This window comes from Xenopus laevis, chromosome 2L, assembly GCF_017654675.1.
Source record: "Xenopus laevis strain J_2021 chromosome 2L, Xenopus_laevis_v10.1, whole genome shotgun sequence".
Classification (NCBI taxonomy): Eukaryota; Metazoa; Chordata; class Amphibia; order Anura; family Pipidae; genus Xenopus; species Xenopus laevis.
In genome coordinates this window covers 19,995,965-20,021,522 of record NC_054373.1, presented here as the reverse complement: position 1 = coordinate 20,021,522, position 25,558 = coordinate 19,995,965, and the positions used below count along the sequence as shown (strand labels likewise).

General features: G+C 39.4%; 1 protein-coding gene across 3 annotated transcripts in view; it reads left to right on the top strand.

Annotated features, from left to right (window-relative positions):
- The window catches only part of arl6.S (ADP ribosylation factor like GTPase 6 S homeolog), a 44,803-nt gene extending 23,532 nt beyond the window's left edge, over positions 1-21,271 (top strand). The window contains exons 6-9 of one of the 3 annotated variants that reach the window (XM_041580815.1): positions 16,000-16,129; positions 17,239-17,294; positions 17,426-17,438; positions 20,773-21,271. In XM_041580815.1, coding sequence (XP_041436749.1) covers positions 16,000-16,129; positions 17,239-17,294; positions 17,426-17,438; positions 20,773-20,806 — 233 coding nt within the window. In that variant the 3' untranslated portion in view covers positions 20,807-21,271. The remainder of the gene's footprint in view (positions 1-15,999; positions 16,130-17,238; positions 17,295-17,425; positions 17,439-20,772) is intronic. The other 2 variants (XM_041580816.1, NM_001171913.1) reach the window with 2 other exon arrangements.
- The last annotated feature ends 4,287 nt before the right edge of the window (positions 21,272-25,558 follow it).

Genomic DNA, 25,558 nt, shown 5'->3' with positions numbered 1-25,558 from the left:
CTCCTGTAACTAGCATGTTCAGTAATGCGGGGCACGGAGGTCATGGGTATCTGGATATAAACATTTGAACGTTTAGTATGATTTAGAGCAGGGATCCCCAACCTTTTGAACCCGTGAGCAACATTCAGAAGTAAAAGGAGTTGGGGAGCAACACAAGCATGAAGAATGTTCCTGGGGTGTCAAATAAGGGCTGTGATTGGCCATTTAGCAGCCCGTATGTGGATTGTCAACAAACATTGAGGCTCTGTTTGGCAGTGCACCTTGTTTTTATACAACCAAAACTTGCCTCCAAGCCTGAAATTGAAAAATAAGCTCCTGCTTTGAGGCCACTGGGAGCAACATCCAAGGGGTTGGAGACCAACATGTTGCTCACAAGCTACTGGTTGGGGATCACTGATTTAGAGAGTGATATTCTGAGACAACTTGCAATTGGTTTTTATTTTTATTAGTTTATTGTTTTTGAGCCATTTAGCCTTTTATTCAGCAGCTCTCCAGTTTGCATTATTTAGAAATATGGTTGCTAGGGTCCAAATGACCCTAGCAACCATGCATTAATTTGTATAAGAGACTGGGATATGAATAGGAGAGGCCTGACTTGAAAGAGGAGAAATAAATAGTAACAATAACTTTGTAGCATTTGTTTTTTTAAGAAGGGGGTCAGTGACCCCTTTTGAAAGCTGGAAAGCGTCAGAAGAAGGCGGCAAATAATTCAAAAACTATAAATAATAAAGATCAAATGTTGCTTAAAGAATTGCTTAAAGGGGTTGTTCACCTTTCCTCACTGCTTCCCAGAAAACAATAGATTATGGTCCCCAAAGCATGTTAAGCTATTTTTCACAAACATTTTATCTCTTTGTGACTGAATGTGCTGTTTAAAACTCACTGTACGAGCTGCAATTTGCTGTGAGGCATATGAAAAAGTTTTCCATGGGGAGGAGCGTTCACCGGCCCGGATTTGTGGCGAGGCCACATAGGCCCAGCCCTAGGGCGCACATTTTTGGGGACGGCATGCCGCCCAGCCACTCTATGGGGAGCACTGGGGACGCGATGTAGTAGTGGTAGTGCGGGCGGGCGCTAGGTAGTGCAGGCGGCCGCTAGGACTGCGCGGCCCCCATTTGAAAGCTGCAAAGAGTTAGAAGAAAAAGGCAAATTATAAATCTATAAAAAATAAAACCAGGGGGGGCGTGGCTAGCGCTGCAAGGGCATGGTCGCATAAGGGTGAGCTCCGCTCAGATATAGCCCACTGACCGAGACAATAACCCAAGGACATGGGTAAATCACACGGCACCCGACCGACTAAAGAAACCAACAAGACCCCGAAGCAGTCGGGGCAACAAAAAGACATTCCAACACTTTTCTGCAAGAAAAACAGAGACACGCTACAATCCAAGATGGCGCCCGCTAGGCCCGGAGAGAGGGAGACCAGGGAGGCCGCGGATTACCAAGTGCAAGATTCGTCTGACGCAGAAAGTGACACGGACAGTACAATGGACATGCAAGCTTACCTAAGACAATTGCCGTCCAAGAAAGACATTAAAGCAATGCTACACTCGATGACGGAGGAGATTAGAACGGATCTCCAAGGCATCCGACACGAGCTGGAAAGCATGGGCGCCAGAACCGACACACTGGAAAGAAACCAAACGAAAATAGTGAGTAATCAAAAACAACTTAACACTGTAATATCTAAACAAGAAAGAGAGATAGCAGAACTTCACAGACATATTGAAGACTTACAAAACAGAAGTCGCAGGAATAATATTAGAGTGCGGGGGGTTCCTGAATCAATAACAAAAGAGGAGATAGTGCCTACCCTCCTGCAAATCTTTAATGGCGTACTAGAAAGAGATCCCAACACTGCGATCCCTATTGACAGGGCGCACAGGGTGTTTAAGCCACGGAATGTACCTCCAGAGGCACCAAGAGACATTTTGTGCTGCATAAATGATTTCCCCCTGAAAGAGGAGATTATAGTTAAAGCCAGGATGAAGAAAAAACTTACATTTGGGGACAACAACATAATCCTCCTACAAGACCTCTCACTAACTACACTGATAAAAAGAAAGCAACTAAAACCTCTAACAGACCAACTGAAACAAAAAGGAATACAATTCAGGTGGGGTTTCCCCTTCAGCCTGACAGCTAGCAAAGAAGGAAAACAAGCTACCATTCGCCACCCAGAGGATACTAAAGAGATGCTGGACAAGTTTCAACTAGAAGAAATACACATACCAGGATGGCATGAAGCAGAGACTACCCAAATAGGGAATACCCAAGAGATGGACAACGTGTGGCAAGATGTTCCACAGATACAAAGAACACCAAAGACAGCACGCAGCAGAGCAGCCAAAAACTACACACCAAACAAAAGAACCCCGAACAAGGACTGGGCGGACACCTGAATACACGACTTCACAAGCGACCCAACCTGCCATTTCAAGAACTTTAAGTATCTTTTACTATATGATTACACGATGTTAATATGTTGTTATTGAATACGTATATATATATATTATAAGGTTTGAATACTGCATGTTTACTATATGGTTACGTTAAACATGTCCTTCGAAGAACATATAAAATACAGGAAAGGTCAGTGGGATATCCCACATGTTAGCAGATTTAATCTTCTGAGCCCAAAAACCACTACCCCCCCCCCCCCCACAGTGGTCGACCGCAGTATAGCAGTGCGGTGAAGCAGATCCGACCCACTAGAAACAGACATAGACATTGTTCTTACAATCGAATATGAGTTATTCCCCAGTTATTATAAAGTTGGAGTTAATGTACGATACACAGTTACCTTACCTAACCCCACTACAAGGAAGCAGGATGCGTATATATCGCAATATAACAAACTGTAAATATGGGACGTAATATGATATTAACACTATGGTCCCAAAATGTTAATGGGATCAACATGCCAAAAAAGAGAGCACAAATCCTAAATAACTGCCATAAACAAGGGGCTAAAATCATCTATTTACAGGAGACTCACATCAAGAGAAACCATGAGACAATATTACAAAATAGATGGTATAAGCAGGTTTTCCAGAGCACTAATCCGGACAAGAAGGTAAAAGGTACAGCAATATTAATTCACAAGGATATACCATTCTCACTAGTAGACTCCAAAGCAGACCCTGAAGGTCACTATGTTATGGTGAAGGCAAAATTATTCAATATACTATGCACCCTATGCTCGATGTATGTACCAAACAATGACCAAACAAAATATGTGAAAGAAATAACATCTCATCTGACAGAGTTTGCAGAGGGTATCATCCTATTAGGAGGAGACCTAAACACCACCCTTAATCCACTAATAGATTGTTCCACGCAAAAATCGTCTATCACCTATAGAGCAATAAAGAAAATGAAAACATATCTCAACCAACTTACAATGGTAGATATATGGAGAACGAGAAACCCGAAAAGACAAGATTATACATTTTTCTCCTATCCAAGGAACTGTTACTCGAGAATCGATAACTTTTTTATAAATCAGAAGTGGCTTCATCTGATTAAGGATATACAGATAGGTCCAATAATTCTCTCAGACCATGCCCCATATATCACTAAGATTGTCCTCCCGGACACCATGAAAGAATCGTTTATATGGAAATTTAATGAAAGAGTGTTGCTTAATAAACAAAACAGAGATACCATTTCCGATTTCATAAAAGATACATTACAATACAATGACTTACCTGGGACGGACCCATCGACTCTTTGGGAAACGGTAAAAGTAGTCACTAGGGGCAACTTAATTGCACTGAGTTCTAAATTAAAAAAAGAACATGAAAAAAAAATAAAAACATTACTACAAGACATACAAACCCTAGAAAACAGCCATAAAGAATCATTATCCAGAAAAATACAAGGAGAATTAGAGAATAAAAGAGTTCTACTGAAACAATTATTAGATAGGTTTTCGGAACAAGCTTATTTGAGATGTAAGAGAGAGTATTATGAAATGGGAAACAAACCAAGCAAATTACTGACAAAAATAATAAAAGCCCAAAAAAACAAAACTTTTATATCACAAATGAAAGACGCTAGACAAAACATATACCATACTTACCCAGGGATTGCAAAATGTTTCCAGGAATTTTATAGTTCACTGTACAATCTAAATCCAGGACCGCAAAATCATAGCAAACTAGAAAAAATAGAGAAATATTTAAGAAAGTCACAGATACCGAAGATACCGCTGGAGGTACAAAAACGACTGGAAGACCCCTTCTCAGTAGAAGAACTACTAAAAGTAATCAAAGATGCCCCACCAAACAAAAGCCCGGGACCTGATGGATACAGCGCAGGTTTCTTTAAAGAATTTAAACAACTTATAGTAACACCACTGCTAAAGCATTTTAATTCCATAACGGATCAGAAACACTTCCATAAACAAGCCCAAGAGGCACAGATTACAGTTTTGCACAAACCGAACAAAGATCCATCAATATGCGGCAGTTACAGACCTATCTCACTAATAAATCTGGACCAGAAACTATATGCAAAAATGATCGCCAACAGATTACAATCCATCATTCCGAGATTAATCCACCCTGAACAAACAGGCTTTGTGAAAGGAAGAGAAGGGAAAGACAACTCAACTAAACTTATCAACCTGATGCAATACTCTATACGCAAACAAATCCCTTTACTAATGCTAACAACAGATGCGGAAAAAGCTTTTGATCGAGTAGACTGGTCGTTCCTAAAATTATCTTTACAAGCTTTTGGTTTCGGCCCCCAGCTAATATCAAAAATTATGGCACTATATCACTCCCCTCTTGCCAGAATAAAGGTCAACGGCATACTGTCACCTCCCTTTGAGATAACCAATGGAACGAGGCAGGGGTGCCCTCTGTCTCCTATACTGTTCATCTTAACGATGGAGACCTTAATATCATCTATTAGACACAATAAGGAAATAGCAGGCATCAAACTAGGTACACAAGAACATAAAGCAGCGGCCTTTGCTGATGATTTACTGTTAACGATTACTAACCCAGAAACCACCCTCCCAAAAGTGGTAACAGAATTCAATAATTTCAGTGAAGTCTCAAACTTCAAAATAAACTTCTCCAAGTCGGAAATATTAAATGTCAACATACCAGAAAAGCAAGCTAAACAACTGGAAACAGCCTTTCCATTCAAATGGAACACCAGAACAATAACATACCTAGGAATTCAGCTACCCTCCCACCCAGATAAATTATATGAAGAAAATCACATTCCGTTAGTAAAAGAAATACAAACCCTACTACAAGAATGGTCCCAAAAAACCATATCTTGGTTCGGCAGACTCAATATATTAAAAACAATGATAATGCCTAAAATACTGTATTTGTTCCAGATGATACCCATCAAATTACCACAACGATTCTTCAAAATGTTGAACTCAATATTCACAAAATTTCTCTGGAAAAAAGGGAAACCTAGAATAAAACAAGCATATCTAATTAAAACAAAGCCAGATGGAGGAATAACCTTACCTAGCCCGATACATTATTATTATGCAGTCCATCTTCATAGAATGTGGCTATGGAAACAAGAACAACATTTTAAACTATGGAAAGAGGTGGAACAATACGAGTCCCACATTCTCCTGAGAAACGCCATTCATGTACAATATGACGACATCCCAAAACCATTAAAACTACACCCCACAATAGGGGCAACGTTGGAAGTGTGGAACCAACTGCAAAAAAATTATAAAGCGGCACCATTCCCTTCTCCAGATCTGGAATTGTTAGATAACCCAGGCTTCCCCCCCAGTTGCGAGAAAGGACAGTTAGATAGGTGGGCAAGATGGAAAGACAAACCTACGAAACTTAGAGATTTCATTAAAAGAAAGAAACTACTTTCCTTGAGCAAAGTTCACTCGAGATGGGGAACCCACCCAAGAGACTTTTGGAACTACATCCAGATATCTAAATACGTAAAATCGGTCGGTATAGAGAAAATAACGAGACCCCAAACAGATCTAGAAACAATGCTAAACCAAAATACAATAGTACACCCCATTGCAAAATTCTACAAACTTCTGATAGAGAACAAAAGTGATGATGATGAGATGGGGTTTAAGACCAAATGGGAAAAAGAACTCAAGATAAAATTACACAATAAAGTTTGGAAAAACATTATGACACTTGCCCATAAAGGGTCTAGATCAATCAGAAATCAAGAAGCAAACTACAAGCTGATAAGCAGATGGTACAGAACACCGAGTGAACTTCATAAAATTTACGATACGGCATCAGAGAAATGCTGGAGATGTGAGACCCAGACTGGAACACATAGCCATATCTGGTACGCATGCGAAAAACTAACTCAATACTGGAAAGATATATTTAAAGTAATTAACAAATTAAGACCTCAAATGTTCCCCAATTGCATAGAAACTGTAATCCTAAACTTAAACCAATTTACAGGAGAAGTAATACAAGACAAGCTGATCCTACACTTATTACAAGCAGCCAGAATAGTTATCCCAAAATATTGGAAGACCACAAAATCACCGCAGAGAATCGACTGGATAAGAGAAGTGGAAAACACAAAGACAATGGAGGAAATGACATCTATAAAGAATGGTACTATGAAAAAGTTCGAAAAAACATGGAAAGACTGGAATATACTTCAAAAAGCAGATTAGAGATAATCAAATTGTACCAAACTGTACAAAGATTACAAACAGTTCCATGCAGTGGGAATTCAAATGAATTCAAATAAATACAAATACAGATGTAATAAAGAGTGAAGATATAACTAATGTTACTACCTGCTTCCAACTTTTACCCCCCCCCCATATTTTCCCTTCCCCTATTACAACATCCCCCCCTCCCCCCCCCTCTTTATCAATCAGCAGTAGCATAGAGACTAGTGGAACAGCAATGAAAATGTATGTGATGATAGGATGATATGATAAGCACTGGCAAGATTGAATACCATGTTTTTATATAAAGTATACAACGGCATACTATGCTACTATGGTTACTGCTTACTACTATTATGCTTCTCATATGCTTATTACCCCCCCTTCCCATTTTCTTCTGTACCCTTGAAAATTGAAAAATAAAGACTTACAAAAAAAAATAAATAAAACCAATTTAAAAGTTGCTAAGAATTGGCCGTTCTATAACATAATAAAAGTTACCTTAAAGGAGAAGGAAAGGTAAAACTAAGTAAGCCTTATCAGAAAGGTCCACCTAAATATACCAGTAAACCCTCAAAGTAATGTTGCTCTGAGTCCTCTGTCAAAAGAAACACATTTCTTTCCTTCTATTGTGTACACATGGGCTTCTGTATCAGACTTCCTGTTTTCAGCATAAACCTCCAGGGCTAGGGCTTGAGCATGCTCAGTTTGCTCCTCTCCCCCTCCCTTCTGCCCTCCCTGCTGTAATCTGAGCCCAGAGCTATGAGTGAGCAGTGAGAGACTCAGGCAGGAAGTGATGTCTCACCAAGATAATATGGCAGCTGCTATCCTAAACAAACAGAGCGCATCTAGAGCTGTTTACTCAGGTATGGTAAAACATTCTGCAGAATAAATATAGCATTCAAGCTTGCTCTATTGCAGCTAATCTATTGGCAATAAATTGCCTCCATAGCTGTCCTTCTCCTTTAAAGGAAAACTATACCCCCCAAACAATGTAGGTCTCTATTAAAAGATACTGAGTAAAACAGCTCATGTGTAAAACCCTGCTTCATGTAAATGAACCATTATCATAATAATACTTTTTTAGTAGTATGTGCCATTGGGTAATCATAAATAGAAAATTGCCATTTTAAAAAATAAGGGCCGCCCCCTGAGATCGTACGATTCACTGTGCATACAAACCACATGTAAGGTCACATGAGCCAATTAACAGACAGAGTTCTGCCTTTTGCTTCCTCACTTCTTCCTGTTACAGTTAGTGTTGTAGTATTTCTGGTCAGGTGATCTCTGAGGCAGCACAGATAGAGTCACGAAATGGTGGTTCAAGGCAAGAGATGTAAAAGGGCAATATTTATGTAAATATATATTCCAGTTTGGTAAGATTATTTAATATGTCATTCAATTTGATATAAACTATCTGTTGCTTAAGTATTCATTTTGGGGGTATAGTTTTCCTTTAAAGGTGGACCACCCCTGTAAGAATTAAATCTGAGCATATTACTAATTATTAAAAATGTAGCAGTGAATCCAAATGTCGATTTATTGCCCACTCTAATGTGAACAGCTGGGTAATGCAGTGGTGCATGTCACCTTACCTCTTTTAGCATTGGTGGCAAATTGCCGCCCTTACATATCTCTACCTGCCTGGTACTTGTACATCAGCCCAGTAAAGCCCTTCCTCTGAGCAAATTCATTCTGTGACAAAGGCTAATGACTAGAAACAGACAGAGCTAAATATTGTGGTGTGTTGTACATAAGCATTACCTGAGCCTGCCTGTCTATCAAACCCCTTTATTTCCTGTGCTTCATGGCTGTTTCTCTTCAGTACTACCTCCTCCTCCTGAATTCTGCACCCACACCCCATACGCTCGGCACTCTCACACTCACAAGTGAGCTCAGGTCACCCACGTAATGGGCATCAGTGGATGAAAACTTTCAGCCTGAAGTAAATTGTTTCTGTCAGTTTCTTTGATGTTTAAATCCCTTTTTCCCTCATGACTAAAAGTGAAAGGAAAGTACTTTTTTTTTTTCTTTCTTGTTTTGTATTTGGTAATGGACTGCTTTATCCCGATTATTCCACTTTATTATCAAATGTGTCATAATTTCTTCTATGCTCCCCCCATACACATTCATACCCCACATATCTTCTCAGTGTATAAATAACTTTAAAGGGATGACCAGTTCTAAGCAACTTTCCAAATGGTCTTCATTATTTATTTTGTATAGTTTTTTTTTTTTTAATTATATCCTCTTTCCAGCTTTCAAATGGAGGTCACTGACCCCATCTAAAAAACAAATGCTCTGTAAGGCTACAAATGTATTGTTATTGCTTTTTTTTATTACTCGTATTTTTATTCAGGCCTCTCTTATTCATACTCCAGTCTCTTATTCAGATCAATGCATGGTATCTAGGGTAATTTGGACTCTAGCTAAAATTGCAAACTGGAGAGCCGCTGAATAAAAAGCTAAATAACTCATGAACCACAAATAAAAAATAGAAAACCAATTGCAAATTGTCTATCACTCGCTACATCATATTAAACGTTAACTCAAATGTGAACAATCCCTTTACAGATTAAGAATGAAGTACCGTATATACTCGAGTATAAGCCGACCCGAGTATAAGCCAAGGTACCTAATTTTACCTACGAAAACTGGGAAAACTTATTGACTCTAGTATAAGCCTAGACACAACTAAAGTCCTGTCTCCCAGCAGCGCACATTCCGCCAAAGCGACCCCCCCCCAGTGATCAACCGGACTTCTTTGCAAAGTTGATGGTGACAGAATTGCCAAACGGATTACTGTGTGCATTGTCCCACTGTCCCACTACCATGTGCAGAGGGTGCTGTGTGATATTGCCATCACTGTTAATCCTTCATATGACCAACAGAGGGCTCTGTGTGATATTGCAGTCACTGTTAATCTTTCATATAAAAAACAGAGGGTGCTGTGTGATATTCCCATCACTGTTAATCCTTCATATAACCAATAGAGGGCGCTGTGTGATATTGCAGTCACTGTTATTCTTTCATATAAACAACAGAGGGCGCTGTGTGATATTGCAGTCGCTTTTAATCTTTCATATAACCAACAGAGGGTGCACTGTTATTCTTTCATATAACCAACAGAGGGCGCTGTGTGATATTCCCATCACTGTTAATCCTTCATATAACCAATAGAGGGCGCTGTGTGATATTGCAGTCACTGTTATTCTTTCATATAAACAACAGAGGGCGCTGTGTGATATTGCAGTCACTTTTAATCTTTCATATAACCAACAGAGGGCGCACTGTTATTCTTTCATATAACCAACAGAGGGTGCTGTGTGATATTGCAGTCACTGTTATTCTTTCATATAACCAACAGAGTGCGCACTGTTATTCTTTCATATAACCAACAGAGGGAGCACTGTTATTCTTTCATATAACCAACAGAGGGCATTGTGGGATATTGCAGTCTCTCCCCAAGTGAACTGTTGGTATAGGAATGATTAAAAGTGACTGCAATCTCATCTACTGCCCTGACCCGAGTATAAGCCAAGGTAGACTTGCAGCACATTTTGGATGCTGAAAAACTCGGCTTATACTCGAGTATATACGGTAATTATTTTTACTCCACGGCTGTCCAACTGGAGTATTTTTATTACTCTCTTTCTTATTGATCATGTCATTCATTAGAAATCTAGGATATTCTTGGGTGGCATCCTATATTTTCCTAGATTTCTTTTTAAAGGGGTTGTTCACCTTCAAACAACTAGTTGGTTTCAGATAGATCACCAGAAATAACAACTTTTTCCAATGACTTTCTATTTTCTATGTGTGACGGTTTTTCTAATATTGAAGTGTAAAGTGTCATTTCTCTCCTTCTGAAGCAGCTCTGGGAGGGGGGGTCGCCGATCCTGTAAACTGTTCTAAATGGATACGTTTAGTTGATACATTTCTTATCTTTGTCCCTGCTGAGCAGAATCTCTGGGTTTCATTACAGGCAGCTGTTAGAATTGATACAATTGTTGCTAATACTCCAAAGATGCTGCTGAGAAATGGATCAACTCAATGTTGCAAAATAGTAACAGTTCAGAGTCTGCACCCGAATTACTGAGCTGCCAGACTCAAACACCAGAGACACAAATATTCACCTTTAAACTTAGATTTTGGAAAAAACATACAAAATAAATAATGGAAAGTAATTGAAAAAAGTCTTTATTTCTGGGGAACAATCTAAAAACAACTGAATTGAAAAAAGTGTTGGAAGCTGAACAACCCCTTTAATGACAATAATATTAATATGGCTTGGCCTATGAGTACATGAAATATCAGATTACTGGCCCACTGCTTGGATCCTGCCTGCATTTTTTTTTCTTTTTATGGAGTCAACATACTTGTGTTTTCATGAATCTTGACTGTCCATCTTGGAAAGGTTTACGCTTCAGTTAAAATGCCAGTAGATTACTTCAAGTGTAGTGTTGTTCATCATAACCCCCTCTCTCCAAATACAGGTATGGGACCTGTTATCCAGAATGCTTGCGACCTGGGGTTTTCCAAATAACAGATCTTTCCCTAATTTGCATCTTCATACCTTAAGTTTATTAGAAAATCATGTAAACATTAAATAAACCCCATAGGCTGGTTTTGTTTCCAATAAGGATTAATTATATCTTAGTTGGGCTCAAGTTCAAGCTACTGTTTTATTTATTTAAAAAGGAAATCCTTTTTAAAAATGTGTATTGTTTGGATAAAAGGGAGTCTATGGGAGACAGCCTTTCCATAATTTGGGGCTCTATAACTAGTTTACAGAAAACGTAAAGTTATTTGTAGCTGTACCTGATCTCTATATAGTTTATATACATAGTCTGCTATGTAGCGACGGAGGCTGCCATTCAAGCTGCAGTAGGGTTGTAGGGCCCACAGTTTCATAAATGGTAATGGTAGATCGAGTGATTTGAAGGTTTTAGGGCCTTCAGATAATCTGAAGAATTATTTCTTGGTTCAGACCAAGGACATTATCCCCAGGTTTCGGTTTGTAGTTGGTCAGACTTCAGGAAGGGATGCCCCCCTCTGGTGATATAATGGGATGTCATGAAAGGGGAGTGAAACCTTGAGTGGGTCATAAAATGAAAAAGGACTTCAGGCTGGGAAGTAGCAGGTTGTGGGTTGAAAACCTGTAGACAAATAAAAGAGGTCCTCTGCACTCAACCCATTATCAATATATTTAAGACAGAGACATTTTGTGCATACTGCTACTGAATAATGCCTTACCCTTTAAACAAAACGGGGATTGTTTGTCCATATATTGCAATATATATAAGCTTGCCAACTACGTCAAAGTCATCCCATATCTGGCCAGTCCTACGCTCAATTTTCATCTGATTCATTAAGAATTCTATTGCTTTATTATACATTTTACAAAGGGACTAAGTTTTACCTGCAAGCCCCCACCCTTCCCAACTATAGTCAGGTGATCCCACTGGTGTCTAATAAAAGGGCAGCCAAGTTTGGGAGTTTTACTTTGAAAGCAGCAAGTAAGCTGTTTTAAAGTAGTTTTAAAATTTAGTGGTGAGCACATGGTTTTAAAAATTAGTGGTGAGCACAACTTTTCCTTGTTTTGTTATTGACAAGATTCCTGGCCAGCTCACTACTAGTGGTACCCAAAGCTGGTGCCTACTCTGTCCGTGTCTCTTCCAGGGACTTGTTAAATGTCATTATGCCAATAAGTATCCAACAAGGAACTCTGTGTGTCTGAAAATCAAGCTTCAAGTACTTTGTGAAACTTATCGGTGACTGTAGGACCGTATATGATATTAGAACCCGTTTCTCTATGTTCTCATAGTCCTCCCATAGTCTATGAATGTTCTAGGGCAGGAATCGTAACCCCTAGTGGCTCCAAACCTCTACCCCCCCCCCCTTGCCTGGCAGCCTCATTGTCTGCTGTGTAACATATACATGGTACAATAGAGAGAATAAAGTGCATATAGAACACACAGCAGATGATTTATATATTATTTGTATGCTCAGAATGCCTCCTCTCCTGCTATGCACTATATCACTGCTCAACATAAAGCATTGGCCATGCCTGATTATTATCTCAGTCTCTGTTTCCCCGTGTTCAGAACTGACATGAAAAAAAGATTCACAGAAGGAACCCATTAATCTCGTGCATGTGTAATATTAACTAGTAAGAGCCGTACTCCATCCATCCCACGTGCCCATATTTCATTCAGGAGCACTATGAACTCCCAGGGAGAGGCAGCCAGGTGTAGATTTAGAGCACAGCGGAATGGCATTAACCAGTCATGTTACTGCATTATTTCCCATTGCTTTTATACACACCTATACAAATAAAGCAGACGTCCGCTATAATTAAAATAGGCCATCATTCCCCTTGTTAAGATCTACTTATAAAAGGGGAAGTTCGCCTTGACATTATTAGTATTGACCATTCACAGTGGATACCATTGAGTCAGCTAATGGCTGTGGCACAGAGCTCTAATAGTAGCTTCACTATAGACTCTACAAGTAGCCCTGACTTTTTTGTTGACACCCTATTGCACACTAGGGATTGTGCCTTAACCTATAACATGTTTCTCACCATTTCAAAGCCACACGGACAACTATCTCACAAGAAGCAATCAGCAGTGATTAAATGAACAAAATACCTGGGGTGCTGTGGGGCTTAGCCAGCTTTCCAGATTATACCAGGTCAATTTCGAGGAAGATGAAAAGGTGTATACATAGTAGTTAAGGCTGATAAAGACACCGGTCTTTAAAGTACAGGTATGGGATCCTTTATCCAAAAACCCATTATGCAGAAAGCTCCACATAGACCTTCCGTCTCCCATAGACTCCATTTTCTTCAAATACTAAATTTTTTTAAAAATATCATTGCCTTTTTCTCTTTAATAATACAACAGTACCTTGTACTTCATCTTAAATTGGGCTTATTTAAAGTTAAATTATTTTCTAGTAGACTTAAAGGGGAACTAAACCCCATTAATCAAAAAACCCCATCCCCTTCCCTCTATTGCTTTCTCCCTTCATAGCACCTTACTTGAAAGAGTGTCCCTGGCATTAACGTTGGCATATTCATGCAGAGGAGCTCTTGTGCGCCATCTTCAGGATTCCTTACAGAAGTTATCACAGACACAAGGTTTTATCAAACATGTGCAGTTGGGCCCAATCTGGTATTCGTGCCTACTGAGCATGTGCCAGAAAGCTCCAAAGATTGCCAAAGAAAGAGAAGAGGATCCGAAGATACTGAAGATGGCACCCCAAAGCTTCGCTGTGCTACTCTGCATGAATATGCCAATGTCAAGTAAGGTACTATGGAGGGAGAAAGCAGGGAAGAGAGGCCAATGGAGGGAAGGGGATGGGAGTTTTTGATTAACTGGGGTGTAGTTCTTCCTTAAGGTATGGAGATCAAAATTACTAAAAGAGCCGTTCTCAAGAAAACCCCAAGTCCCTCGCATTCTGGATAGCAGGTCCCATATCTGTAAAAACATTTGGTTCAATCATTCCACTAGCACCATTTTTCCTTATACGTGGTAACCGTTCAATTACCGTCTAGCAGTCACACACTGATGAGGTTTCTATCCTGGGATTCTGATTTGATTTCTATTTACTTTTACACTTGTAAGAGGTTGTCTTGGAGTAGTGTTTGCCTTCAACCACTAGGTGGAAGTGTAAAGTAAGGGTTGTAATTACAGATTTTAACCACGAGACCCTAGCAACTACCAGACATTTGAATGTCAGAGGATAGAAAAGCACTGAATAGGTGTATAAGCCATATAAAGTAATACTACCCCTAACAATCTAGTCTCATAAAAACAAATTACAAAAAAATTAATAGCATTCCATTAAATATGCATTCTAGATAGAATGACCAGTGAGCTTAACAACTAGACAGCATTTTGTGTTTCATTAAAAAAAAAAGACAGCTAAATGTTCATTTCAAGATGATCTTCCCCTTTAATTCTCTAATTTCCTGAGTCAATATGTACCCATGTTAATTTGACCAGAACTACTGTTGCGCTGGTTGTTCTTTGGCCATGATTGATATTGACATGCTATAGGCAGGGACTGGTTGGGGTGAGTGCTATATATATGAAAGCAGCTAGTAAGTTGCAGGGAACATTTTGACAAAGGTTGAAGACCACAACCGAAACGTTAATGTAACATATATCATGGAATAAAATAAATAAGAATATGAAGGAACGGAGTGCGCATCATTTGTGAATATTTATATATATAGATATATATATAGATATATATATAGATATATATATAGATATATATAGATATATATATATAGATATACAAAGCTGCAAAAGAACAGGACTTGTCCAAAGTGTACAAAAATAGAAAATCTTTATTTCGACGTTTCGGCTCTAAACTCAAGCCGTCTTCAGGAAGGCTTGAGTTTAGAGCCGAAACGTCGAAATAAAGATTTTCTATTTTTGTACACTTTGGACAAGTCCTGTGAGTGCGGTTCTTTTGCAGCTTTGTGTATTATTTCTAACCAGCACCTGGGCAGTGACCAACGAGGATTTTTGAGTGCACCGGTTTGTGGATATATATATATAGATATAGATAGATAGATATATATATATAGATAGATAGATTGATATATATATATATTGAGATATAATGTGAGCATGGTTACCATGAGGAAAGTCCCTGTGTGGACCGAAACGTCACGTCGGCTATTCATGCACATCTGTGAATACACTTTAAATTTGATGCACGAATATCCCGCTGTTGCTGGTCTTTTTTGGAATATATATAGATATAGATATATATATATAGATATATATATATATATATATATATATATATATATATATATATATATATATATATATATATATATATATATATATATACTGTTGTTGGATTCGTTATCCGGATACCTGTTATCCAGAAAATTCTGTAATACAGAAAGGCTGTCTCCCATGGACTCCATTTTATCAAAATAACTTTTCTCTGTAATAATAAAACAGTACCTTGTACTTGATCCCAACTAAGATATAATTAATCCTTATTGGAGGCAAAACCAGCCTATTGGGTTTATTTAATATTTACATGATTTTCTAGTAGACCTAAGGTATGAAGATCTGAATTGCGAAAAGATCCCTTATACGGATAACACCAAGTCGCGAGCATGTGTGTGTCCAACTGTTTTGCCCTCTGGAGTCAGTTTTGTTAGTCCTATAAGGCATTTGACTGGTTGGGACAAAGACATTATCAATGTATTTGGACAATAATGTTCCGCTACCTTAAAGTCACATTACCAGCACTCTTCACATTCTCACAATTTAAAGCTGTTCTTTTGTACCATTCTGCAGACATAAAGCACAGGCGAATGCCAGTCCTGTTTTTTGCTAACAAGATGGACCTAAGAGACTCGCTGTCATCCGTAAAAGTATCTCAGTTGCTGAGCCTGGAGAACATAAAGGATAAGCCGTGGCACATTTGGTAAGAGTTTCCATTGTGTTTGTGCAGCTTAAGCTCCTTTTGCAGTGTTGCCCTGCACTGGTAAAACTGGAGTGTATGCTATAGAAACACTACTATAATTTATATAAACAAGCTGCTGTGTTGCAATGGGGGCAGCCATTCGAGCACAGTATACACAGTAGATAAGATACGTACTACTATAGTTTATATAAACAAGCTGCTGTGTAGCCATGGGGGCAGCCATTCAAGCTCAGGATACACAGTAGATAACAGATAAGTTCTGAAGAATCCCATTGTATACTACAGGGCTTATCCGTTATCTGCTGTGTATCCTGTGCCTTTTCTCCTTTTTCAGCCTTGAATAACTGCTCCCATGGCTACACAGTAGCTTGTTTATATAAACTATAGTAGTCTTACTGAAGCAAACATGCCAGTTGTACTAGTGCAGTAAAGTATATTTTAATTAATTTAAAGCACTTTAAATTTTTGTTGTTACTGTTCCTTTAAGAAATATATTGAGAATTTGGATTAGGCTTAAAGGAGAACTAAACCCCTCTTTAACCAAAAGTCCCCACTGGCCCCCCTCCCTGCCCCCCCCCCCTGTACAGTCTTACCCCTGAAATGTGTCCACTCTACAAAATAGTGACCGCACATGCAGGGTCAGTGAAGAGGAGCTCACGGGCGCCATATTCGTCGCTTTGGTATTCTTCGTAATGTGAGAGCAGTATTGGCACATGCGCAGTTGGAGCCATCTTCCCATTGAGACAACTGTGCATTGATGAAAGTAACCGAAGGGACCCTAAGAATACCGAAATGCGCGAAGATGGCGCCCGTGAGCTCCACTGCTCTGACTCTGCATGTGCGGTCACTATTGCTAAAGTGGACACAATTCAGGGGTAAGACTGTTTAAGGGGGAGGCAGGGAGCGGGGGCAGTGGGGACTTTTGGGGGTTTAGTTGTCCTTTAAGTGCTTGTGCATTGCCAGGCCACTAGAGGGCAGCAGGTTGGGCTTTTGGTCACAAAAAAAAGTGTAACAGTAAAGTAAAGCGTAACAGTAATATTTTATACCTGTGCCAGTACATTATTTAGTTGCATTTAAGCATTTTATCTCTCATTATTACCTTTTTCCAGTGCAAGTGATGGGCTTACAGGAGAAGGCCTCCAAGAAGGTGTAGACTGGCTCCAGGGTACGTATTTATTCAGTGCTCTTTCATTCCTATCACCATGAAACTGCTTCCATTTTTCTTTTTTTATCCCCGTTTTATTTTCAATTCATTTATTCCTTTTTTATTATTATTTCCATTTCTCCTGCTATCAGAACAAATCACACAGTGAGTAAAGTTCTATCATCCCATTGAATCCTCGTGTCATCAATATGACATCTTTGTTGACTTTCTATTGAATATATGTGTTGTGTAACCAAATACTCAAGCAAACTGTATAGAAGATCCTCTAACAAGTATTTCAGATAATCTTCCCAGGGTTTCCCATATTTAGATAGCATTCATAATTGGGAAGCATGTGACCGTATATAAATTGCTGAACTACAACGACTAACATAAAGCTTAGGGTTATTGCACATGTGGCATATTCTCTGCCAGAAGAAATGGCCAAAGCTGACAAGTTGACCTACCAATTCTAATAAAAAGGATACACGGGACAACACAGATGCTGGTACCTCTCAGACTGTTATACGCTTTTATAAGCAATTAAAGGAAAACTATACCCCCCAAACAATGTAGGTCTCTATAAAAAGACATTGCATAAAACAGCTCATATGTAAAACCCTGATTCATGTAAATAAACCATTTTCATAATAATGTACTTTTCTAGTAGTCTGTGCCATTAGGTAATCATAAATAGAAAATTGCCATTTTAAAATATAAGGGCCGCCCCTTGGGATCCTAGGATTCACGGTGCAGCCAAACATACCAATAATTTAAAAAAAACTGTAAAAAAAAAAAGCTAATTGAAAAGTTGCTTAGAATTAGCCGTTCTATAACATACTAAAAGTTAACTTAAAGGTGAACCACCTCATCACTCCTGCTGTTAAAGCATTGGCGGCTCCACTTGTTCTTTGAGGGTAGGGTTTGCCTTCCTTTAACTCTTCGCATACTGAGCATGCCAAATAATAGCTTCTATGAAGGATCTTCATAAATGTAAGTCATAAGGAAGATCCCATCCCTGTAGTTACTGAGCCACCAGCTACTCCTACACTTTCACTTCATTTGTATTTCCCTGTAACAATGCCAACATGAATAGCTTCATATTTCTAGCAAGTTACCAACTGCACAGACAAAAGGAGTTAATCTGCTCATTAGTGGAGGAGGTAGACATAATTGAACAGTATTGAACAGTATCTAATAGCTGATTCAAACGCTACCGTTAATCTGATGCATTTCTATCATTAAAACGTCATTGATTGTGACATAATGAATCTTCATAAATTTCTGGTTTGGGTAATACCCAAAAAGGCCAGTAGATGTCACTAATGTCATGTCACTGGTAAAAGTTAGCCTCCATTTTCAGCGAGTCGTGAGTCAGCGATTGCCCTTTAGTAGACGTTACTGGGAGTGCACACATACTCCGTTATTATTTTACAATTGTGTATTGACATCTGGGCAGAAATCCTACAGCTGAAAAGTCTGGCATGAGTGTTTACTTTGTGTGTGGCATGTGTGGGTTTTTTTGCATGAGCGCATTAAATGCCAGCAAATTTTTCACCTTTTGTACTTTTATACTTTAGGGGATTTTCCTGGTTGTTTTTGCAGCTTGCTTAGGAAGACTATGCATTGTAATATTGTAATCCAATCTGCCTGAATTTCTGTTTTAGGGTTGGACTACATAGACGTTTTCGGCGCGATCCAATGTGCTGCGACAAAAATAACGTAAGCTGATGCAATGTTACGTGGTGTCGCAGCGTTGATTTGATGCGACACGACTGTCTGATGCAGACGATGCGTCTGCATCCGACAGTCGTGTCAGATCAACACTGTGACAATGCATTCACTTACCTTATTTTTGTCGCATGCGACTTGTCACAGGCGTTTTGTCGCAGTTCGTCGGGTTGCGCCAAAAAAAAACGGTCCATGTAGTCCTACCCTTAAAGATGGCCATGCACATTAAGATGTGGTGAGGTAGCACATAGGTGGCTTTTTAGTTGGGGTAGCACATAGGTGGCCATAGGTGGATCTGATCGTTTGCCCTTAGGCCGAGGATCAGATCATGATAAGAACCAACGCAGGCCTATTGGCAGAGGACGGCATTAAAGGGGTTGTTCACCTTCCAAACACTTTTTTCAGTTCAGTTGTTTTAAGATTGTTCCCCAGAAATAAAGACTTTTTTCAATTACTTTCCATTATTTATTTCTTAGTGTTTTTCCAAAATCTAAGTGTAAAGTTGAATGTTCCTGTCTCTAGTGTTTGAGTCTGGCAGCTCAGTAATTCTGGCGCAGACTCTGATCTATTACAATTTTACAACATTTAGTTGATACATTTCTCAGCAGCATCTCTGGAGTATTAACAACTATTGTATCAAGTCAAAAGGTGGCCATAGACGCAAAGATCCTATCGTACGAATCGAGGATTCGTACGAATTTCAGACCATGTGTGGAGACTCCCGACATTTTTCGTCCAGCGGAAATCGGTCGTTTGGTCGATCCTGCCGGAGCCCATTGCGTTCTCATCATAATCTGATCGTTCGGCCATAGGGCCGAATTTTCAGATTACCCCCGATATAGCCATGCCCGTTAGTGGCATATCGGGGAAAGATCGGCCCGTTTGGCGATGTCTGCAAACGAGCAGATCTTTTCGTCTATGGCCACCTTAACAGCTGCCTGTAATGAAACCCAGGGATTCTGCTCAGCAGGGACAAAGATAAGAAATGTATCCACTAAATGTATCAATTTAGAACAGTTTACAAGGTCGGCGACCCCCCTCCCAGATCTACTTCAGATGGTGAATAAATTACACTTGACACTTAATGTTAGAAAAACGGCCACACATAGAAAATAGAAAGTCATTGGAAAAAGTCGTTATTTCTGGTGATCTATCTGCAAACAACTAGTTGTTTGAAGGCGAACAACCCCTTTAACACTCCAATGCAGTCCACAACTGATGGAATCTTCAAACTAGGAATGCACCAAATCCACTATTTCGGATTTGCCCGAATCCTTCATGAAAGATTCGGCCGAATACCGAACTGAATACCTATGCAAATTAGGGGGAGAGGGAAAGAAACAGGAGAAAAACTTTTTTTGTGATTTCCCTTCCCACCCCTTATTTACATATTCAAATTCGGATTCGGTCTGGCCATGGCACACTGTTTTGGCTAAATCCTGTTCGAAAAGCCCGAATCCTGGCTGAATCATGGATTCGGTGCATGCCTACTTCAAACCTGCCTGATTTTCATATAGAGGGGTAAATAAACTGCCAACTCAGTCTGAAGGAGCCAAAGCGTAGCTTTCATTTGCCTGTGCATGGCTAGCTAGATTCTGCTGTAAGATATATGACTAAAAATTATATATCTAACCAGATTTATATTACATATAGAAAAACAACTGTTTTTATAATGGTTTTTATTTTGCATTTTCAAAACTTACAAAAAAAACACACGCACTCTGAAACAAATTCACTGCTATTGAAACAATTGTATATTTACCTTTAGATCAAATCCAAACAATGAAGACTTAAAAAGATGAAGACACCCTGCAGTAACATACTGTACACATTGGAACCAAGGATGAGTTTATTGGGCTTTTATTTTATCTAGATTCTCAGGTATATATAAATATATTCTATAATAACAGTGAATCCAATCTGATTGTTACATGTAAGTAGCACACGTTTTATTTTCTGTACGTTACACGGTTTGTTAAATCCAGGGAATTAAAATGTGCGAATTTTGTAAATAACGAGCAGAGCAGTGGAGTTCGCTTTTTAATTTATTATGGAAAATTCTGTGCATTAGCTGTATATTAATGATGTGCTGTATAGAATATGAAATTCTGGTGATGTTTTAAATTTGTTATATATTTGTTTGTCATGGTGTTTTTCAAGGTTCGTGGCAGGAACAAACCCTTCATCTGATTGCCTAGGCCGAATTTATTATAAAATTGGAAAAGATATTGTATACATTGTGCGTTAATAAATGAAATTGGAAAAGAGTCGGACTGGCCCTGGTCTTTTTGGGCCCCTCCACCCTGGGTACATGGTGGGGGAAGGAGGGAGTTGGCGGGTATTCAACAGTTGAGGGGCACGGCAGAAGCAAAGTGTTGCAGTATTCTATTCAGAAGTCTGCCCCAAATTAGGCTACATATTCCAGTATTTATTAAAGCACAAATATGTGTTAACCTTATATAACCTGCTTCCTCTGCACCCTTTTTTCCCCGAACCTGCAGCCATAGCCAGAACTAGGGTTAGGGAGCATAGGGGGGTGCCTGGCTTTATAATTCTCTTGCTGGCACACTCTACAGCTTCTCCACCTTCCTCACATTGGCACTGGAGCATCAGTAGCTTAATGGGTCAGTTTCACAGAATTGTATACAGAAAACATATTATAAATGCAGTTGTGCAAAGAAGGAAAGTTCTGGGTGCACAATCGTACGCCGTGCCTTTTTACATCAGAGGCAAATTGTAAACGGCGCCTGGGCTTTGGTTTTACTGTATTGGAAAAAGAAATGGGGGGGTTCCAAATATGTCACAAAATTGCCCTATACTAGAAGTAACTGGGAGCACATACATACACCGTTTTGCCATTAGCGATGCACCGAATCCACTATTTTGGATTCGGCCGAACCCCTGAATCCTTTGCGGTTGATTCAGCTGAATACCGAACCGAATCCTAGTTTGCATAGGCAAATTAGGGATGGGAAGGGGAAAACGTTTTTTAGTTCTTTGTTTTGTGACAAAAAGTCACGTGATTTTCCTCCCTACCCCTAATTTGCATATGCAAATTAGGATTCAGATTCAGTTTGGCTGGGCAGAAGGATTTGGCCAAATCCCGAACCAAATCCTGGATTCGGTGCATCCCTAATTGCCATCCATGCAGAGATCCTCTTCTACTTCAGGGGATTTTCCTGGTTGTTTTTCAGATTGTCTAGGAAGACTATAAATTGTTTTCAGGACAATCAAATCTGCCTGAATTTATGTTTAAAGGAATTTGAATTGAATGATTTTTGAGTGCACCTCGTCCATTTTACACAATTCCTTACTTGGAATAGGCCAGGGGATGACTTTTCCCAGTCAATAATCCATCCCAAACTCTGCATCTGAATTCCTTGCAGTCTGAGATTCACTACCACTGGAGCAAGGATTTTGGTGAAGACCCTGGGATCTGTGCTGGGAGAAATGCTGATCTAATATTCTGAACCTGAGGAATTTCCTGTGCTTTTTCCAAACTGGGATGTGCAAATGAGCATCTTTTAAATCCAATTTCGACATCCAATCTCCTCGACTTTTTGTGTGATGGACCTCAGAGTTTCTATCTTGAATGATGGCGCCGCTAACATCGGGTGCAAAAATCTCAGATTGAGGATGACTCTGAATTCTTTGGCTGTTTTCACAAGAATATTAGAATACACACGCGAATTTTGCTCAGTGGATCCTCAATAATGAGTTCTAAAGCTCTCTGGGCTTCTGAAGTCTGTGGTCTGCCTGATGAAATGAAATGCTCTTGTGGTTTTTGTTTTGTAAAAGCTCTAGATGATATCCCTCTGATATGACATTTAGTAGCCAAGAGTTTAACACTTTTCAAACCCACATCACTCTGAATTCCGCTAATCTTCCTCCTTCCACAAACAAAGTGAAGGTCCCCTCTTTTGGCCTGAAAGGGCTGAGTTTTGCCAATCTACTGTCTAGTAAACAAATTCCCTGGCCTTCACTGTTTTCACTTTTTAAAAGCAGCTCTAGAATTTATTGACGTGTTCCTTTTCTATTTGCAATCTTGCAGCAGAAATGAGGATTTCCGAGCTGATACTTTAGAAATTATTTAGGTTCTGTGCCAAACAACAACTTCCCTTTTTAAATGGCAAGGAGCATATGTTTTGCTTAGACTGAATATCGGCATGTCGGTGTTTTAACCATAAACTTCTTCTACCTGGGACTGAGATGCACATAGAATTAGAACCATCTCCAAGGGTTTGCCTCTCTATCTTCGCCATTTTTGATAGATTCCTCTAATTCCTGTAGCCATATCTTATCTGATAACTGATGTTTTTGCTATAGCAGATTTGCAAGATGCGCCTCCTACAGTGTTTGCCTTCTTCAGAATAGCGTCCTGGTGTCTCTCCATGTCGTCTTTGAGGGAAACTCCTTCATCCACAGATAGCAGGTAGCTACCCTAGTAATAGCTGTTTTCACTTTGGCCGTCTTTTATTATCTACTTGTCCAATCTGGGTTCCAGTGGTCTCAACTTTCTGTAGATTATGTAGGACCATATCCGTCACTTTCTCCAACATGATGGACATGGATTTATCAAATTATTCTTTCATCCAAAACATCAATTCTGATATTTTTCCAGATGAACTCTCTGCTGCTTCCTCTAAGCATTTTGTGCAAAATCTCTTTTCTGGCAAAGCAGTTGCACCGCAACTCCTACAAAACAAAGCAGATACTATCAAACTTTAATCTTTGTCCTCTCTCATCCGCACACCCCCTGGCACCCGAGTAAGAGCATCTGGAACTCATTCTTACAAACCAAACTGTAAAAATAATTGTTGGAAAAAAACTCGAGTTAAGTACAGTATATTACCAGCAAAGATCTGTTGGAGCATACCTACTCCTGTACCCTTCTCACTCTGCAATTCCTTTACCAAAGCATGTTCCGTCGCATCCTAACACCAACCGGTGCATGCATCAATGAGCAGCATTGCAACTAACCACATCCGAGGGCCGTGAATGGCCTTACTCTCTACAGCTTCTGCAGGGCACCTCACAAGAACAAAATCTCAAACCCGGAGCCTCGGGGAAGGAGAGTGACAGGAGGAAAAAAGATGCCGGCCAGAGGGCGGAAGTAAGTTTTTTTTGTTTTTATTTTTTTGTTTTTTTTAATAGGATATACCTGTTCCAATAACCTGCCTGATGGATTATCCAATTCATTGCCCACTGCAATGTGAAAGGACAGGAAATAAAATGGTGAACTCAATGGACAAGGTATTTTTTTCAACCTATGTTATAAGATCAAAACCCACAGCAGTAAAGGCCCATAACAGTAAGTTGACCCCAGGAAACTGTAAATTGCAAATCTTAGATTGAAAATTGAATCAACTTCTGTTTTACATCCTCTTATCTCTCTCAAGTCCACAGGTGCTAATTAAAACATCATCACAGAACTGTATACAGAAAACATATATTATAAATGCAGCTATGTGGAGAAAGAATGTTCTAAGCACACAATAATAAGCTGTGCCTTCACATTTTACAGCTGCAAATGTTAGTCACCAAGTAAGGGAGTGCCCTGGTTTTACTTTATTGAACAAAGAAAGGCTAACTAGGAGTTGGTGAATATCTATAGCATTGCCATGCTGACAAATACAAGAGTCCTCTGCACTCAACCCATTATCAATATATTTAAGACAGAGACATTTTGTGCATACTGCTACTGAAAAAATGCCTTACCCTTTAAACAAAACAGGGATTGTTTGTCCATATATTGCAATATATTTAAGCTGGCCAACTACGTCAAAGTCATCCCATATCTGGCCAGTCCTACGCTCAATTTTCATCTGATTCATTAAGAATTCTATTGCTTCATTATACATTTTACAAAGGGGACTAAGTTTTACCTGCAACTTTCTTGCCGTGCTGCAATCTTATCTGTACTTCTTAGGCATCACTCATGTTGATTCCCATGCACAGTATACTACAATCCGAACAACCCCCCCCCCCAGTTTTGCCACGGCGGAATGTGCCTAACATACAGTATTGGCTCCCTCCAGTGAATTAGGGTTTCCTTCTCCTTTGACTGATGTTTCTGTGAGTCTTCATCAGATTCCCAATGCAAATTAATTCTCCCTAAAAGTATCATTTGAATGTGTAACTAATAAATCGGTTAACAAAATGGTGAAATTATAGATAGGTGTTGCTTTCCCACTATGTAAATGGGTACTTATGCACAGCTGGTTATATTATGGGCAATTTGTTGGTTTAAGCACAAACACATTTACTTTCCATTTTAGAAATAATCATTAATAATGTATAGATTTCTCACTCCATCATGCTGGCGGGACTCGCAAGAAGGAAATTGATTCTTTGTTGACATATGAAACCTTTGAGCCACCAGTTGCCATAATGTCCCTACTACATGCGCACAATACCACTGGGAGAAGCTTGATTTTCATGAGGCAACACTGGGAACATTCTTCAAGTTGCAAAAATACTGCTTACATCCACCAGGGATGCTGTACCATTTGTACCCCAGGTAAATGTATGCACTCGATTTATGTATCCATTGC